The sequence below is a fragment of the Ursus arctos genome, unplaced genomic scaffold (assembly GCF_023065955.2).
Source record: "Ursus arctos isolate Adak ecotype North America unplaced genomic scaffold, UrsArc2.0 scaffold_2, whole genome shotgun sequence".
NCBI lineage: Eukaryota > Metazoa > Chordata > Mammalia > Carnivora > Ursidae > Ursus > Ursus arctos.
The window spans coordinates 63,971,854-63,990,571 of NW_026622874.1; the positions used below are offsets into that span (position 1 = coordinate 63,971,854).

At 54.1% G+C, this 18,718-nt stretch overlaps 1 protein-coding gene across 5 annotated transcripts; it reads right to left on the reverse strand.

Moving 5' to 3' along the window:
• Positions 1-149: 149 nt before the first annotated feature.
• On the reverse strand, positions 150-15,186 carry SLC25A44 (solute carrier family 25 member 44). 5 transcript variants are annotated; one of them, XM_026485148.4, is made up of 4 exons: positions 15,021-15,186; positions 10,048-10,685; positions 4,594-4,721; positions 150-2,499 (listed from the first exon to the last, which is right to left on the reverse strand). In XM_026485148.4, exons 2-4 carry the CDS (start codon positions 10,670-10,672, stop codon positions 2,308-2,310), a joined length of 945 nt encoding a protein of 314 aa, XP_026340933.1. In that variant the 5' UTR covers positions 10,673-10,685; positions 15,021-15,186; the 3' UTR covers positions 150-2,307. The 5 variants fall into 5 exon arrangements, with proteins under 5 accessions (XP_026340933.1, XP_026340935.1, XP_026340934.1 ...); XM_026485150.4 differs by lacking the exon at positions 15,021-15,186 and adding an exon at positions 11,228-14,833; XM_026485149.4 differs by lacking the exon at positions 15,021-15,186 and adding an exon at positions 10,797-14,833.
• Positions 15,187-18,718: the final 3,532 nt, after the last annotated feature.

Below are 18,718 nucleotides of genomic sequence, written 5' to 3' on the forward strand. Positions count from 1 at the left end.
GCCCACCGAGGCCCCCGATTGGCCGGTCCCGGCACTGGGCGCCTCCGGTTGGAGGCGGCGGGTGTCGATTACCGAACGTCGCTGGCAGCGGCGCGCTCCGCACCGACGTCCTCTCAGGGCAGGCGGGCCGACTACACGGAAGCTAGTGCTCAGGGGCTCAATAAAAACGTTTAATTACACGTCAGAGACTTCGTACAGTGCAACAGTGAATGTCCGCCGCTGATGTTCACAGGAGTCCAGTCTATCAATGCCAGCTGCACCTGCGTGCCCGCCCGCCCAGTGTCCCACGTTCCTTCCAGCTCGGGCCACGGACCAGCTCACCCCCAAGTCCAGCTGACGCGGCCTTCGGTCCGCTGCCCACCCGGGCGCTCCGTAACCCAAGCCGCCCCGGGCCCCTGACGTGCTGGATGGGAGAGCAGGGGCAGGGCTCCCCGTCCGGAGACGCATGGCGACCTTTCGGACTGCGAGCCAGTGCGAGAGCGACAGAGAGAGGGACAGATTGGGGGGGGGCGGGGCGCGAGGGTGGCCCGTCCGGCACGGAGCGCGGGGAAAGCGGTCTGAGCGCACGAACCCCCACCTCCCCGAGAGCGGCGGGGCACCACATGGCCCGCGTGGCCAGACCGCAGCCGGGCCTCCGGGGAAGAGGTGTAGGGCTGAGGCGCCGAGAGAGCGGGAGACAGGGGCCCTGGCCTCTATCCTGTTGGTGGCTCTTGGGGCGGGAGGTTCAGAGTCACCTGTGCACGGGGGCGACCATTAGTGAACAGACACTGGGGGACCCCTGACAAAGGAGGAGAGGGGACACAAAACCTAAAGTAGGTGAAGGAGGATAATCCAAGAAGATTAGAGACCGCGACGGGCGGGGGCGAAGGTGGAGAAGCGGGGTTTGGCTCAGATCTGGCCAGGGTGACAGAAGGGGGGCAGCCGTAGGAAGTGTCAAGGCCTCGGGTAGCTAGCACCTTTCAAGTTGGCACCGCGGCCTTTCCCAGGGGGGCCGATTAGAGGCGGGAAGGCTCATCCAGCCACACCTGTGCAGTGCAGGGTCTGACACCTTCTGTCGTTAGGGGCGCCGCACCACGCACCGGCAGGCTTGGTGGCAGCGGGGCGGGGGAAGGAGGAGTGCTGGGTGGGGGCCAGATCGGCTGGGCAGTGTCGGGCTGGTAAGTGCAGCGGTCCTGGTGCGGGTGACCTCTTGACGCGCTCCTTACTCTCTCCCAAGCATCCCTCGGGAGGCCCGTGACTGGGATGAGAAGAGAAACACCAGTGGTTCCACGACTTGGGAGATTCCCGCTGTGAGACGTGTGACTCCGTGAGTCCCAGTGACTGGGGTGTAGACGCGGGCAGCCCCACCGCGCAGGGCCCAGAGCTTGCCTGGGCTGCTCTGGACCGGCTGTCCTCTCCACCTGGTGGGGCAGCGTGCCCAGGTGGCCTCATCTCCTCAGAACTGGGCCTGCCCCTCTAGTCACCTGGGCCCCGGGGAGCCAGCGGCCTGCATGTCCGGGGCCTGCTGGCTCCAAAGGAACGTGGACGGGACAAGTAACTGGGATTGAGGGAAAAGCCACATGTTCCACCTGTCTGAGGAAGGGGTGGGCTCTGACTGCAGGATTGGCGCTTCAGCAGGACTGACAGTACCTAGTTCACAGATGTTAAAAAAAAATACACACACAAAGTATCAACATTTGTCCCCGACCTAATAACTCTCCAAAGAGAGGACAGGTGCTCTGGAGAACCAGAGGTTTTGCTGCTCCTACTCCCTGTGCAGAAGTACCTGGCACCGTGCTCCCCGCCCCCAGCAGCAGGGAAAAGCAGAGCAGTCTGGTGGGCAGCTCAGTCCCAAAGTAAAAACAAGCAAGCCTACGAGATGAAGCAGGAAAGGGCTGACGGCAGCTGGTGGAACCCGGGCTAAAAGCCCAGGAGGAAGACCAGTGATCGTAAGCAAGCTCTATGTACAGCTCTCATCAGGGTCTCAGGGACACAGATGGCAGGGGAAGCCAGAAGAAGGGTTCGCAAGGGATGGGTGGGGTGGGATTGGTGGGGACGGCGGGTTTCCTTAGGACAGGACTGAGGACCGGGACCGAGCGAGGGAGCCCAGTTTGACAAGAAAATAAAAAATAATGGGAGCAGGGGGTCCAGGTGTGGAGCCTCTTCAGCAAGAGCAGTTCAGTCTCTGCCCTGTCCCAGACAGGCCACCCTGTCCCAGGGCAGGGCTGCGAATGTGGTGGGGGCATGTGGGGGGGGGTGCTGCCCTCCCCACGCTGCCCCCGCCTCAGAGTAGTGTGGCAAACAGCGGGCTTCACTCCCCGCCACGGGTTACCAGTGTCTTGAGTCCACCAGCTCAGGTCGGAGGCTGAGTTTCTTGAGGCTCTCGTAGCCCACCACGATGACAATGGTGGAGGGCGTGGCTGAGATGATTCTGGCTGAGAGGCCCTTCATGAGGCCCCAAGGCCCCTCTTCTGTCATCAGTTGTCTGAAGGTCAGGATGATGGAGCTCTTGCCTTCAACCTGGAAAAGCAACACAGCGGAGAGCCACGGTCTGCAGTCGAAGCCGCTCAGCGCTGGCTCCCTCTGCCTTGGGGTCCAGGGCCTGGATTGTGCTTGAGGGACAGTGTGGCACAGGGGTTTATGTCGGTTCTGGTGCCAGCCTGCTTGGGTTGAATTCTGCTCCCCAGCTTGCTAACAGCACAACCTCAAGGAATGTATTCACCTCTTTGCGCCTCAGTCCCCTCAAATGTAAAACGGTGCTGGAGCATACCCGCCCCTGGGGGTTCTGAGCGGTCAACACTGGCAGGCGCATGTGTTCCATAACTGCGAGCTGTTATTACCATCCTTACATAAGCCACTCAGCTGGAGTCCTTGTCCTGGGTGCATCTCTCTGGCCTCAGGGAGACCGGGTACTCGCGGCCCTGCCGCTCTGTCATTTCCATTTGGACCATCTCAGTCCCTCAGTCCCCATGGCTGGAGTCCTCCCCTCACTCCGTCACCCCCCCACACCCTGGGACCCACGTTCCCTGCTACATTGGAAGTTTGGCTAAGGCAGGAATCTTCTCTGTTCCTTCTCAACAGTCCTGCCCCTTTCCCGTGTCCCCCCCCTCCGGCCCCCAGCCCCTGCCACCAAAACACACTTCGCCCCACTTAGACCCTCAGCCAGTGCGGGACACCTGCTCTCCTTGCCATGCCTCCCCGGACTGGATGATGTTCACAAGGTGATCTCTGGCTCAGAGCATTGCCCCCCCACCAATTCCGTAGTACCCTCCTCCACACTCTACTCTTCCTCTCCAGTACTCTCCTCTGCCTGTCTCTGCCCCCCCCCCCCCCGCCCTCCCACGTATCCACAGCGGTGTCAGGGCCACTCCACCTAGGCCTCCAGTTGTCACATGCAATTTGTCTCCCCCCACCAAGGAGTGCCTCGGAAGCAGACCCCTGTCCTTTCCCTTGGATCTCCTCACGGAACACTCAAAACAAGCCTCAGAAGAGAATGAGGAGGGAACCTGTGCACTTTATTATCTGCAAACCAATCAGATGCCAATTTATTCATTCAAAAGTGTGTGGGCATTCTTTCCTAGGGACAAATATACCTAGGGACAAATATACCTAGATTTCCCAGCCACATCCATCCCAGCATCCTGGTATCAGGGAAGCTGACTTCACCCCCAAACTGTTGAGTTTCTTTTCCTCCCCTCCTGCCCTCACCAGTGACCTCACTTCTCCTGGACAGCTGTCCTCCTACCCTACCCACCTCAGACATCAGAATCCCCCATTCTCTGCACCTAAAGCTTTAGACAGCAGAGCCTGCCATTTGTATGTTACACACCACTATTCAGATTCTATCTTCTTGGACTAGGGAACTATCTTTGAGCTGAGTGAAGACAGGGACGGTAATCTCTGGACAGCACCACCAAGGGCTCTGTCAGCGTCTCTGCTGAGTCCACAAGGCACAGTCTGTGCGGCCTACTCAAGAATAGTCTGTAGAGAACTCAGCCCAGCAGAGAAACCAGACTTAGGGAATTCACTGAAATGGATGTATTTCTTTTTTTTTTTTTTTAAAGATTTTATTTATTTATTTGACAGAGAGAGACAGCCAGCGAGAAAGGGAACACAAGCAGGGGGAGTGGGAGAGGAAGAAGCAGGCTCCCAGCAGAGGAGCCTGATGTGGGGCTCGATTCCAGAACGCCGGGATCACGCCCTGAGCCGAAGGCAGACGCTTAACGACTGCGCCGCCCAGGCGCCCCATGAAATGGATGTATTTCTAAAGACCACAAACCTGCCAAGTAAGGGAAAGGTGTCTGATTGGCTATGCTGACAGGCGGCAAGGCAGGGAGGAGCCAGGGGGGCACGGCAAGGACAGGACAGGTCACGTAAGGACAGGGGCAGGGTGTGCAAGGACGGGCAGGGTGTGCAAGGCAGCAGACACCACAAGGAAAATACTAGGTGCTTCGATGTGCTCAGCTGGTTTCTGCAGATGCTAACTGACACAGGAAGGGGCCTGCCTGACCAGGACAAGGCCAGCTGGACTAGAAGGCCGTGACACAGAGAGGTCAGGGGGCCGCCAGGGAGCCCGCAGGTCACCCTCCTTACCGGGATAGAAGCTGGTCTTACCTGCACTCGGGTGCGGATGACGTCCATGGGATTGGTGAGGATGGAAGCGGTGGCCGCAGCCAGGGGCCCCGAGACGGCTTGAAAGACAATGTGTGGGCACTCCTTAGGACAGAGGTATGAGAGCTGTTCTGGAATCGAGGGAAAGACAATGCCTCAAGACATAAGGCGCCAGGCAGTCTGCCCTCATGCTGCTTCTATGCCCAACAAGGATGAACCCTCTCCATTCTCAGCCTCCTTAGACCCCAGAACTCCCATCTTCTCTCCTTTGCTTTCATCGGAACCAACAAAACTGATGAATCTCAGGGCCCTTCTGGAAGCCATCCTGGGTAATCGCCCACTTTGAACAGAAGATGCCTCTGGAGAAGGGGTTTCAGAACCCTCTGCTTGTCGATTCCTTTCATCTGATGGACAGAAATCCTCTCTGGTGTAAAAACCTTATGCCTGTGCTCTACTCTCAACTCACAGCCAGGAACGCACGCAGGGCCCGTTTTCTCCCGCGCACTGAATGGCGGCAGTGCTGGCTCTCTGAGGAAGGAGCAGGTGACCACAGAGGGCGCAGAGCCTCTTCACTGCATCCCCTTCCTTACCTTGTGAATTGTGAGCCATGTGAATCTTTTTATTATATTTTTTAAATTCCAGTTTGTTAACTTACAGTCTTATATTAGTTTCTGGTGTACAATATAATGATTCAATAATTCTATACACTACTCAGTGCTCATCACGGTAAGAGCACCTTCATCCCCTCCACCTGTTTCCCAGCCCCCACCCACCTCCCCTGTGGTGACCAGCAGACCAGCAGTGTGTTCTCCAGAGTGAAGAGTCTGTTTTTCGGTTTGTCTCTTTTTGTCTTTGTCTTGTTTCTTAAATTCCACATTTGTGTGAGATCCTATGGCATTCGTCTTTCTCTGACTGGCTTATTCCACTTAGCATTATACCACCTACCTCCATCCATGTCGTGGCAAATGGTAAGATTTCATTTTTTTTTTATGGCTAATATTCCATTATGTATATACCCATGTGAATTTTTTTAAAGATTTTTAATTTATTCATTAGAGGGAGCGAGAGAGCAAGCACAAGCAGGAAGAGGGGCAGAGGGAGAGGGAGAAGTAGGCTCCCCAGTGTGGGGTTCAATCCCAGGACCCTGAGATCATGACCTGAGCTGAAGGCGGATGCCTAACCGACTGAGTGGCCCAGGCGCCCCCCCCCATGTGAATGTGTTTTAAAATAAAAACAATGACACAAGAGAAAGTCATATCCAACAGTGAGATGTTTTCTCCAGGCTACATCAAGAAAGAAAAACTCATTTTTCAAAATGCTGATGGAGACGATGGCAGAGGACCCAGACTCACCCATTCCCTGGTCACTGGGAAGCTCCCTGCAGCCGAACCGTTAGCTTTACCCTCTCTAGCGGTGAAAGACAAGAGCTTGTGTGTTCAGCAAAGGCTCACTGAGCGGCTCCCCTGCGCCAGCCACCCCAGGCCCCGAGGACGAATAAACAAGCTCAAATCCCCCTCTTGGAAAGTTTTCCATTCTACTGGGGGAACACAGACAATCCAATGAAAAGCAAAAGATAGGGGCGCCTGGGTGGCACAGCGGTTAAGCGTCTGCCTTCAGCTCAGGGCGTGATCCCAGTGTCACGGGATCAAGCCCCACATCAGGCTCCTCCGCTATGAGCCTGTTTCTTCCTCTCCCACTCCCCCTGCCTGTGTTCCCTCTCTCGCTGGCTGTCTCTATCTCTGTCGAATAAATAAATAAAATCTTTAAAAAAAAAAAAGAAAAGCAAAAGATATAGCGATGTCAGAAGATGACGTGTGCCTCCTGTAGAGATAGATAAAGCAGGGAAGGGAGATAGGGAATGCCGAGCGTTGGGAATGCACGGGTTGCCGTCTTAAACACGGTGGTCATGGAAGCGCTCTCCAAGAAGGCAGAAGTTTGAGCAAAGACCTGAAGGAGAGTGCAAGCCCTACGGATCTGTGGAAATAACTTTCCAAGCAGACGTAATATCCTATGCAAAGGCCCTGAGGCAAGAGTGTGCCTTAAATCTTCGAGGGCAGCAAGGCCCATGTACCTGGAGCACAATGAGCAAGGGAAACAAGAGTAGAGGAGGTCCGAGAGGTAAGTCATTAGGGCCTTGAAGCCACTGCAACAGCTTTGGCTTTGGCTCTGAATGAGGTTGGATGTAAAAGAGATTCATCATCTCAAAGACTTTCTCAGTCTTCTCTCTACAGTTCAGTAGCCATAGAACCTTTAAGAATTTTTTTTCTCATGCCCCTAGTTTTGGTAATTTGTGGCCACTGAAAGATGAGAAGACAGAAGGAAGGTGGGGGTTGGCGAGGCAGATGTGAGGGCCTCTAAATCCAGCAGCACGGCAGGACTCCTTGACGCCGGCCAGAACCACCGCTGCCCTGGTTGCCAGTCAGCCCCCTCCCTCCCCAGGATCAGCACAAACCGAGACAAAGTGACCTGCTGGCGCCGCCTCACCCGTGTCCTGTTTCTCCTAAGAAGGAAGCGTCTTGCAGCCACTGGGAGGTGGCATCCGGCCTGGCACTGCCAGCCTCCATGGGCCTGTCTGCACTGTGGCCCCCAGGCCTGCAAGCCACAGCAGGATCCAGGTTCCAACTGTAGTCGTACACACATGCCATTCTCCTGGGACTTCGGGAGAGGATGAGAAAACAAAGCAAGAGAGTGGGGGAAAGAGCTCCACGTCTTTGCTCTCCATTATTCATTCAACAAGCATTTACTGGGCACCTATTATCTGCAAAGCAGAAGATAAACCCAGGCTGACTTGGTTTAAGTCCCTCCCCTCCTGGCTACATGATTTTGGACAGTAATATAAACGTGTATTTATTTAATAATACTGGATGCTAGGCACTGTGGTGAGCACAGGACATACAACAGAGAAATGAACAGGGAAGGGCCTTCATGGGACTCAAAATCTAATTAGGGAGCCGTGAATCAAAGATAAAATGATCGCAAATTATGACAAGTGCTATGAAGGAAACAAGCTGCAAAAGAAAAGAGAAAGAGCCCTTTTTCCAACTGGGTGAAGTAGTCTTCTGTGCAAAGGTGGCATGTAGGCCTTGGTCTGGAGCACGAGAAGGACCCGGCCACCCAGACAACAGGAAACAGGGCACCCCAGGCCAGGGGAGAATGTTACCTGCAAAGGTGGAGAGGTGAGAACACAGCGTGGTGTATTTCAGGAACAGACGACAGGGAGGATAGAGCACAGCAAGGGGAGAGAGGCCCACGACGGGGCTGGCGCAGCAGACGGGCCAGATCACGGACACCTGCGCTGACCACGGGCGCATTCGATTTTATTCTAAATGCCCAGAAGGCATCATTGGTAGATTTTAAGCAAGAGGGAATGACAAGAACCCATCTACTCATTCAACAAATATTTACGAAGCACACGTGTCACAGAGCCTATCCGGCAGGTAACACATATTTAATAAATGTTAGTTTCCTCCCCCTTCCAAGAAACTTCCCAATCAACCGTATCTCAATAAAGCTGGAAAAAATGCACTAAAAAAAAAAAGGAACCTTTCCACACAGTAGAAGAGATAAGGCACATACAAGTAACATCAAGGCAAGCGATACAGCCGCCTGAAGAAAGCTTCAAGCAGGGGCGCCTGGGTGGCTCAGCCGTTGAGCGTCTGCCTTCGGCTCAGGGCGTGATCCCGGCGTTATGGGATCGAGCCCCACATCAGGCTCTTCCACTATGAGCCTGCTTCTTCCTCTCCCACTCCCCCAGCTTGTCTCTCTCTCACTGGCTGTCTCTCTCACTGGCTGTCTCTGTGTCAAATAAATAAATAAAATCTTTAAAAAAAAAAAAAAAGAAAGCTTCAAGCAATGTCACGGGGGCTCAAAGGACGAAAGGTCACATCTGGGTTAAGGACTATGTGGAGAGCTGCGAGGGGGCAGTAAGCAGCACTCAGCTATGTCGCGGCTTCACAGGGCAGGTGCGCCTGGAGGGCCGAGAGGAACAAAGAGGGGTGAGAGACACGACGCACAGTGGAGGGCCCCGTGCGTGACCTGGCCTGGCTGGAGCCCTTTACAGGGAGGTGGAAGCCAGGCTGAAGAGATGGGGTCACTGAGCCATGATTTCCAGGGAGGGCAGGAGGAAGAGACAGAGTAGGGAAAGACATTCTGGGGTCACCAGGACCAGACGTGGGGACGAGGAAGAGGGACTGACAGTCTCAGTGACGTGGAGAATAACGTGGCCGTGGAGAGAAGGAAGTGAGTCAACTAGCTCGGGATGAAAAACAGTTCACTGAGTAACGTTTCAGATGTAAACGCACGCATCCAAGTTGAGAGGCCCGACAGTCAGAGTGTCTGTCCAGAGCCCCGGAGAGTTAGTCTGGGGATGGACACAGATTTTCTGACATGGCAGAAAGAGACAAGTCAATTGTAAATGAAATCACATGAGGAGAGAAGGGCAAAGACAGACGCCAGAGAAAATGCTCACATTTCCTCGAGTTTTTCTTAACATTAAGATCACCAGGATCCATTTCCAAAGGATCTGATGCAAAGGGTCAAGGGTGGAGTCCGGGTATGAGAATTTTACCAAATATTCTAGAAGAAACACGGCGTTAAATAGGAGAGAGACACAGAGCAAGCAATAAAGAGGAAGGTACGGTCAGGAAACTAGAAGAATCACAAATGTGGAGTGCTGAAGGGACAGAATGATTACAGGTTAGGAAGTCACTATGAAATTTGATTAGAAAGGTCCCAGATGGATTGGACAGAACGCCCACTGCCAAGGCTCGGGGCCCGCAGCAGGGATCGGGGAGGCTTCCAGCAGAGGCCGTCCTCACAGGAGTCTGCCGATTGCCCAAAGCTGTGGATGCCGAGGGTCACAGGCACACTCAGGCCCTGCTCTTAGCAATGCGCTTTGCCCTTCCAGAAGGAAATCTGGCAACATGTTTACTGAGGCCCTTAAAAATGTTACTTTTGGACCCAGTAGCCCATTTCTGGGAGATACTTCAAAAGAAGTAAAATGTCTGATGAACAAAAATACATTCTAGGAGTGGAGGGGATCAAGGCTCTACGACACCTTGAATTTAACAACGCTGAGGAAAGGCATCCAACTCAAACGTTCATCTGAAATTTGAAATTTCATCTTCAAATCCCAAATATCCCATGAATTTTTTCCTTCTTCACCTTCCAATTCTCTACCAAAATTCCACTGACCCTCGTTGATTGTAAGGCAGCCAGAACACATTTGATGTTCTAGAGTCGTCTACTTTACTCGTCTGAGTCCCCCCACGATAAATACGCTCCCTGAAGGCAAGAACCCGTGTCTCATTCATGCGCGAACCCTCTCGGGGTCAAGCGTTTGCTGGATGAACTGCCCACTGTCCCATGAAATCTTCCACTCCAGCGCGCACACAGCCACAGCATCTCAGCCACGGGCGCAGGCCCGCCCTCTACCCCCCTCTCCCGGCCCCCTCTTACCTGCATAGAAGTGATAGAAGGGCCACCAGACAGCACTATTTGGGATGTAGGTGAGCAGGGAAGCCACGTAGCCTCGGTAGAAGCCTCGGAGCCCATCAGCCCGCAGGATCTGCCTGATGATGTCCTTCGTTTGGCCAAAGGCGACGACCCCTCGTCCCTCGGGGCTCCCGCGCACTTGGAAGCGGCCCATCCTCTCACCCTTGCGCTGCATCATCAGGTGCTGGGACACCACGTCAATGGGCACGGTGATGCTCTGGGCCACAAGGGAGGCCGAGCCGCCAGCTACCAGCGACTTGACTGTGTTGCTCTGGCTGTAGTCAGCGACAAACTTCCGGGTGAGCTCGTACGTGGTGACGTAGCACTGGCCGGAGATGAGGGTGAAGGTGTTGACCAGGAACCCCCGGTAGAGGCCAGTCACACCGTCTGCTCGCAGGATCTTGATGAAGGCATCGAAGGTCCCGTGGTAGAGGCTCTTGCCTTTCTGGACCTGCAGCCGGGTGCGGATGAGGGTGAACGGGTAGACGCTGACACGGATCACCATCGTCATCGCTACGCCAAACACATAGAACTTCTTCTTGTCGAGGTGTTCCCACTCGATGATCTGGATGTTGCGCTTGTCCTCCATGGCGCCTGGAGACCTGGGGATGGGAGCAGGCGGGAGGATGTGGGGAAGGAGGCCAGAGCTTCACGCCGCCCCGCGGGCCAGGCTCTGAACCCCGTCCTCGGGCTTCATCTCCTGGGGTACTCACCTCCCCAAAGCTTAGATTCCACCCAGTCCGGCTTGGCCGACTCTCGCCTGAGTCTTCCTTCATGGATCAGGATGGCGCCCCCTCCTCTCTCCTTTATCAGCCCTTCCCCAATTCCAGAAGTTGCTCCTCCCTTCAGTGACTCCCGTGGCCCCATGCCCACCGTGGCTCCCTGCCCAGGCTGATCAAACCACCTATTCCAGTCCCTGCCTCTGCCGGGCCCTGGAGTCACAGCCTGTGCTCCTCCTCTGCTCCCCCAGGCAGACTCAGGGTGCTGTGGAGACCACCCGGCGGGATGCCAGGCCTTCAAGTGGGATAAAGGGATGTGCTGACGGGAAGTAAGTGCTCCATTCTGGATACTACTGGGGAGGCACTGCCTTGACCTCTGACCCTCAGCAGCGTGCCTCTGTCGTCCCATTTACCAGCTGCCTCACCTTACTTTGCTTCGAGCTTCCCCGTGCTGGCCCCTCTGAGCTCCCCTGACCCACACTCACGACACTTATCTCTCCACCAGTCCGCATTAGAGAAAGTGTGGCACCCCCCCCCCCCCAGCTCCAGGGAAAGGAGTTAGAAAGTTAGGAACAAGGCAAAGGTCAGAGTCCTCTTTAGTTATTAGATAACTCACTCTAGAGAAAGGAAAGAACCAGCAGAGAGCTAAGTGGTTTCCCTGAAGTGCTGAGAACCACAGGGTAGAGGACATGCCTGGCCCTTCTCCCCTCAGCACAGAAATCATAACCTCTGTCCTGTATAATGAGGGGATATTCATGTGACAAGGAAGATACATACTCTGCCTTCAAGAAACATACAGTCTGTTCCCAAAGACAACAGCATCCCTCTGGGGAATGGATGTAAGCTACAGAGGGAAGGAAAGCAGGGCAAAGTACTGTAATGTGACTCTGATGTAAGCGTAACCACTGCCTAAGCTCTCCAACAAAACCAGCGCTAATGCAATAATTGTATGAAGTCAGGAGCTTCCAACTTAAGAACTGTCAAACAACAGGTCATTATACATTGGACGTACTCTTAGTGACAACGTAATGTGTTCCTGGGTAGGACACCGGACATTTTCAGCCAGAGGGGAAACGGGGAAGTGAAATTGGCAGTGAGAAGTCAGGGGCTCCCCAGGCTTTGAGAGAAATCCCGACAGGCTGGGAAGGGAGGTGGCCACATTAAAGGGACAACTCTAGAAGCTGAAATGTTCCCGAAGCCAGTGCCTTGGCCAGCCTCATGTCAAGTGTCTAAACAGAGTCCATCCTCAACCACCTTCCCCAACCAAAGGTCCCAAGTAGCCCAAGGAGCTTCTCGCTTTACCATGGAAGTCAGGGGAGAAGCACAGTGAGCCAGGCTGCCTGCAGGGCAAACCCAGCACCTTTGTGCTGAGGGAAAACCTCAGCCTCCAGGGGAGACAAGAGGGAGGAACCCCCGGAGGGCAGAGCCGTCAGGATGGAGCAGGAATGCATGTCAACCCTGAAAGCAGCCGACAATGGCCTAGAGCAACCAGCTTGGCCAAAACGTGGGATGTGAGAAATGAGCAAAAGGAACGCTGTCCTGTCACTTGCTGGGGCCAAAAGTGGCCCCTCCTCCCCAGCCTCAGATGGGGAAACCCACCAAGCCCGGCAGTCCTCTCCTCTGACGCCGTCAAGAGAAGGTGGTCACTGTCTGCCCTGTCAGGAGTGTTTGTTATCCAGGGTTCCAAGGTCATGATTTTCCAAATACCTCTCACCTCATGTAATCTTTACAACTTAACCCATGCACAGTTAGACACTTCCGCTAGATGAGGACGCCGCATCAGATAAAAGGAACAGGTCCAAAGTCACGCCGCTGGTCAGTGGTGGAGGCAGGATATGAGCCAGGATTTCTCCTCTACTGACCATGCCTTCTACCCCATGGGAGGTGGGGAGTTCCAGCACAAGTCACACTGTTCAGTCCAAAGCCAAGTCACTCCCACCTGTGGGAGGCAGCATTAATGCCCAATGGTGGCTGGTCACCCAAGGGCTAAGCATAAGTTCCCGGCCCTGCAGAGGACCAGACATTTCTCTCAGCTTCGTTCCAGAGAAGCCAAGAGCTGCGTGTGCTCTACCAGTGTGCTGGTGGAGTGACTAACCAAGCTGAGTGGCTGGCCAGCACGTTGTTGTCACAGGACAGATACAACAGGGCTCAAGCAAGAGGGCCTCCCACTGGGCTCGTGCAAACTGTGTACTGAGCAGGACAGAAAGGCAGAGCAGTGGATTCTGTTCCAGGACCTGGTATTGTGGGTACTTCTCAACTTGTCAAGCTGGATCACAAAGTACCAGTATCTCCTGATAAGTCCTAAGGCAGGACGCAGTAGCCCAGCTCTCCGCTTTCCTCCGTCGCTTACGTGTGCCTGTTGATTTTAAATTCCCAGAAGGAAGGGGGGACTCCGAGGCCAAAGCAGGTATCTCCTACTGTTGCCATGGTGACAGAAGCCACTAAGGGTCATGCCTCAGAGGGAGAAGCCTGTACAGCTGAAGGCGAGAGGGCCCTGTACTCACTCCCTCTACCCCTTCAAAAGGTGGGGCTGCTCCTAAAAAGCGGGATCTCAATCTGCTGTTACATAACCTCCAAACTTCCTGCTGAAATATCAAAACTAGTTCCTCTTGTTTTACCCGCTGGAAAATCCTCTTGGCAGACACCTATACGCACACTTCCCCCAGCCTTCCCTTCTCCCAACTCAATCAGCCCCCGTTCTTCGTGGCTCTTTCCCAGACCCTTATTTGTGGCACAGCTCCGATTCTGAATTTCCTCCCATCTTTTAACAACTGCTCGGGCACAAAGGTTGAAGTGCTTCCTCTGGGGACCCAACAGATGACCCAGGATGCCCTGAAGTCATCAAACAAGATGTCAGAGGCAGAGCCTCCACTACCAGCCCCTCAGGGGAAAGAGACAGATTGGTGGTCCCTTCCACTTGCACTCTTCCTGAACCAGAAACATCACACCAGACTATTAACTAGGTTCTGAGATAGGATTCTGGTTCAGGACAAGGCAGGGCCACTCGGAAGGCCAGGTCATGCCGTGGAAAGAACACCCATAACCCAGGAGATCCAAGTTTGAGTTCCACTTCCATTACTTACTGGTACGATTGGAACCATGTCACTTCATTGAAACTCAGTTTCCTCAACTGGGAAGCGGGGCAGTCAGCCCTGCCACAGCTAAATAATAGTGTGGAGCAGCTCATGGGAGGCAATACGTGTGAAAGCGTTTTGTAACAGCAAAGCATCTCTAAGATTGTAGAAAGTTCTGCTAGACCACGTTGCTCTAAATCTTGGCTGCTCAGAGTGGCGCACACACCGGCAGCACGGGCATCAGCTGGACGCTTGTCAGAGATATAGAATTTCAGGTTGCAGGCTAGCCCTGTCGAATAAGTGCCAACATGTTAACAAGCCCTCTGGGTGATTCACCTGTGTCAGGGTTTGGAAAACAGCATTCGGGGCTACTAGAAATCTTAACTTCAAATCTAATACTTTAAATATGAAGGACTGTCAGCATTATCGTAACAATGATACAGCTACTCTAAGAGTCCAGGACCATATTATGACTCCATCCTGACCTGTCACCAGAACTGGGCCCAGTGATGGTTACCAGACGCAGGCAGAGCTTTTCCGGCCAGCGATCCCCACCAAAGCAAATCCCCTTCTACAGCTCCGGACCCACACCCATGGGCTGGGGTCCCCCATTCTCAGCTGGAAACAAGATCTTTGCTTCCCCCTCTGTCCCTCCGTTCTCCCACTGTATCTCATCGATTACTCTGCATCCTGGGAGCTACCTCCTCCCGCACGAGCGGATACATTTACAGGCTTGCCCACCGCTCCGCAGGAGAGGTCCCCGCGATGCCTCCGACCCCTCCTTCGAGGCCATCTCCTCCCTCCGTCACGGTGAGGTCCCACCCAGCTGTCCCGTGGTCGTCCACAGACACCCACGTGATCCCTCATCACAGCCACCACATGACACCCGTCCATGCAGCGCCTGCCCTGGCCCCCAGCACAGCCGCCCTCGGCCGGGGCTCGGACCTGACCGTGCCACGCCTCTCGCCCCGCTCCCTCCGCTGTGCGCTCCTCGGACAGGAACAGACGCCTGGCTGCAGTCGCTCCCCAGCCCCGGAGCTGCGAGGCCGGCTGCCGCGGAGCCGCAGGCACCCCCTGCCACCGTGACAGGTCCAGGTCCTCGGAGACCTCAGCCGTCAGGCACCCCGCGCCGGCGGTTTCTTACCTCCTCCGATCAGGGCGGTTCCGCCGCGAGTGAGGCGAACTCCGAGCCCGGACCCCTAGGCCACAGCTCCCACTCTAGCCTCCATGCCCGACGACCGCCGGCCCCCACTCGCATCTTCCTCCATCTCGACCCGGCTCCCGATACTGCCGGAACCGGAAATTGAGGCACTGTCACTCCCGCCCCCTGCGGGGAGCGGGGTTGCGCCGCTGGAAACTCCACCAATGGCGTGCTGAGCCTTGAGCCTCTCCCTCCCCCAACCCCGAGGAGGGGATGGGCGGGGTCCGTAGCCATCTTGAATCCGGGCAGAAGCCACGCCTCTGTTGGCCTCGTCATGCCCTCAGTTCTACGGCGCGTGCGTGTCCTTTCTCGTTCGCAAAAGCCAAGTCACCTGGCCCTTCTTGAGGATCCCGCTGTAAATGGGTCACCTTGTGTTTCGGGTCTATTGGGAATCTTAACTTCAAATCTAATCTGTAATTTTTGCGTAATTTTTCTCATCTGTGGAGCCAACAGAGTAGAGGCCAATGTGCAGCAGGAAGGACTGAGGTTAGACAACTCAAAAAATTCCAGGAATAGGGGCCATCCTGGAGGTGGAGTAAATGTCATTAAGGTCTCTTCCGGCTCTGAAACTGTTTACCTATATTTGGATTTAAAAGGATTTAAATGAGGGACTGGAAGGCCTGGGATGGAGAGTCAGTTCATTTCAAAATAGATATTTCTACAAGTCAACAACAAAAGACAAACAACCCCATTTAAAAACAGACAAAGGACTTGAATAGACATTCTTTCCCTTCGTCGGTTCATTAGTAAGTCCACTCTGCCATTTGCACACACCAAGTATCTGGAGGCGTCCTTGCATGCTCTCCTTCTCTCCCCCGTCACATGCAGCCCGTCATCAGACACCGTGGGCTTCGTCTCAAAACTGTGTCCGGAGCGTGGCCACTGTTCACCACCTCCACACTGCCCGCCTGGCCCCAGCCACCACTATCACCTGGACGACTCCAGTAGCTACCTCACCGGTTTCTCTCTTCCACCCCAGCTCCTGCTATGCTCTAATCAGAAGAAAGCAGCCAGGGTGATGCTTTTAAATTCTAGGTCAGATCATGTCCCCTCATTTGTTAGAAATGCTCCAATGGTTCCCCATGTATTCACAGTAAGAGCCAATATCTACAATGGCAAAGGCCTACAGGGTCCTACAATCTCCCGGCCACCCTGCACACCCAGTATCTTTCTCCCTTCATCTACTACTCTCACTCTTGCCTCAGGGCCTTTGCATAAGCTTCTGCTGATGTCTGGAAGCTTTTCATCCAAGCATCCACATAGCCTGTACTTTCATTTACTCCATTGTTTCATTGTTCAAACTTCACCTTATCAAGAGACCTACTCTGAATCTTATTTATTTATTTATTTATTTATTTATTTATTTTTTAAAAGATTTTATTTATTTATTCAACAGAGATAGAGACAGCCAGCTAGAGAGGGAACACAAGCAGGGGGAGTGGGAGAGGAAGAAGCAGGCTCATAGCGGAGGAGCCTGATGTGGGGCTCGATCCCAGAACGCCGGGATCACACCCTGAGCCGAAGGCAGACGCTTAACCACTGTGCCACCCAGGTGCCCCTGAATCTCCTATTTAAAACTGTGGACATTCCTTCCATTCAGCTTTCTTTCTGCAACTCAATTTTTTCCTTTATAGCACACCACCATCTGTTTAACTTATTTCTGTCATCTGTCTCCCACACTAGGATGTATGCTCTATGACCACAAGAATTGTGTCTGCTTTGTTCATTGGTACGCCCTCTGCACCTAACAGTGCCTGTCACACAGTAGGAGCTCAGTAAATATTTGAATGAATGAAAGGATTTCAGCATTGGGAGTATATGCCAGGCACACAGAAACCCAGTGAAGCAGCAGCAGTGTATAAAAGGGGGGTTATAGTGAGGGGTGCATAGGGCACTAACTGTGTGGTAGGTTTGAGAAGAGTCCAGAGGGGATCATGTCCTAGGTGGAAGAAACAGCATGCCCCAAGGAACCTCACTGTTAGTTCCATTAGGCAGGATGTCAGTTCATCTCTGTGTCCCCAAGTCCTGGAATGACGCTGGGCACTCAGTACAGGTTTCCGGAAAACGGCGCAAGATGCTCGCCACTGCTAGTACCGCAAGTGCGCGTGGAGCAACTGGAGCACAGGCTCGCTGTCCCGGGAGCTGATTCTGGAGTTCTTTACTCTGGATTGAATGAAAAGCCATTTCAAGCTTTTTTCTTAAGATTTATTTATTTATTTATTTATTTGAGAGAGGGGGAGAGAGAGAGCGCACATGCATGAGCAGGGGGAGGGGCAGAAGGAGAGGAAGAGAAAGAACCTCAAGCAGACTTCCCGCTGAGCATGAAGTCCGATGTGGGGCTCGATGTGGGGCTCAATCTCAGGACCCTGAGATCACGACCTGAGCTGAAATCAAGGGTCAGATGCTCAAACAACTGAGCCACCCAGGCAGCCCTCACCATTTCGAATTTTAGGCAGAATTTTTTTAGTAATCTCCCCTTGACCCTGGCCAGAGAATGGAGTCTGGATGGGAGTGGCAGAGAGGTGGAAGAGACTGGTTAGGGGTTGGCTCTGGTTGCCTTGGTGAGGTGGTCAGGACCTGGTGGGACTACAGAGGTGCTGAGAAATTCCAGGGCAAATGAGGAGGAGGAGGAGATGGGGTGGGGACCCAGTCAATGGAGTGGAGGGGTGGGAGAGAGGAAGTGTAGGGTGAGCCCCAAGCCTCCACATTGCAGCGTAATTAGCTAGCAGAGGAGAATAAGGGGGAGGGAGCAGGTTTGGAGGGGATGATAAATTGAACTTGGGACATGTTGAGTTAGAGATGTCTGTGGTGCATCCAGGTGGAGATAAGTGATAGCTAGAAGGGCAGACAATGCACTGTCCCCCACAATACCTCTTCCCCAGCTTGTGGCCGGCCGGCCCTGCTGCTGTGTTGTAAGCCCCATGCAGACGGGAAGTAGATCCGATTCATGTGTCTCTGGCTGCCTAAGTCAAATTCTAGACGATAGCAGGTGCTGAGTGCAGGTTTGCTGAATGGATGGATAGATGGCTGGATGGGCATCCTCTGTTAAGGGGCGGGAGAAGAAGCAGTAGGCATGGAGACACTGTCCAAGGGAGCTTTTAGCGGGAGAGAAGAGAAGGAAGCTCGCAGGAAACTGAGATGCAGTGGCAGGCAGCTAGGCAGGTAAGTGAGAGAGCACACAGCCAGAGACCAAAGGACAGGTGTTGCAGGAAGGAACCGTCACCAAAGTCACAGGCTGTAGAGAGGTCACATAGGGCTAGACGGACCAAAGTTGTGCTGTCACAGTTGGTAAGCATCTCCGGAGGCCTCCTGTCACTAGTGCGTGGTCCCTCACGCTGCCGGCTGTGGAGGTGGCTTGAGATGCCCCGTCCCTGAGGTGTTGACAGCCCACTCCCTGTCTCGCATTCTTACGGCTGGCCAAGTACCTCCTGAGTGATGCAGTGAGCGCCAGGGAAGTCCCGGGGGAGAATAATCGGCCAGGACAGGCCCGGCTGAGAAGATGGCGTGCAGGCATCTAAACTGTACCTCGGAGGGAGATGAGGACAGAGAAGATTCCAGAGTGATGTTGAGGGGAGGCCGAGAAGGGGGGAGAAAGGAAGTGCTTCCAGAAGCCTCTGGGTCTGTTGGACGAAGACGTCCGG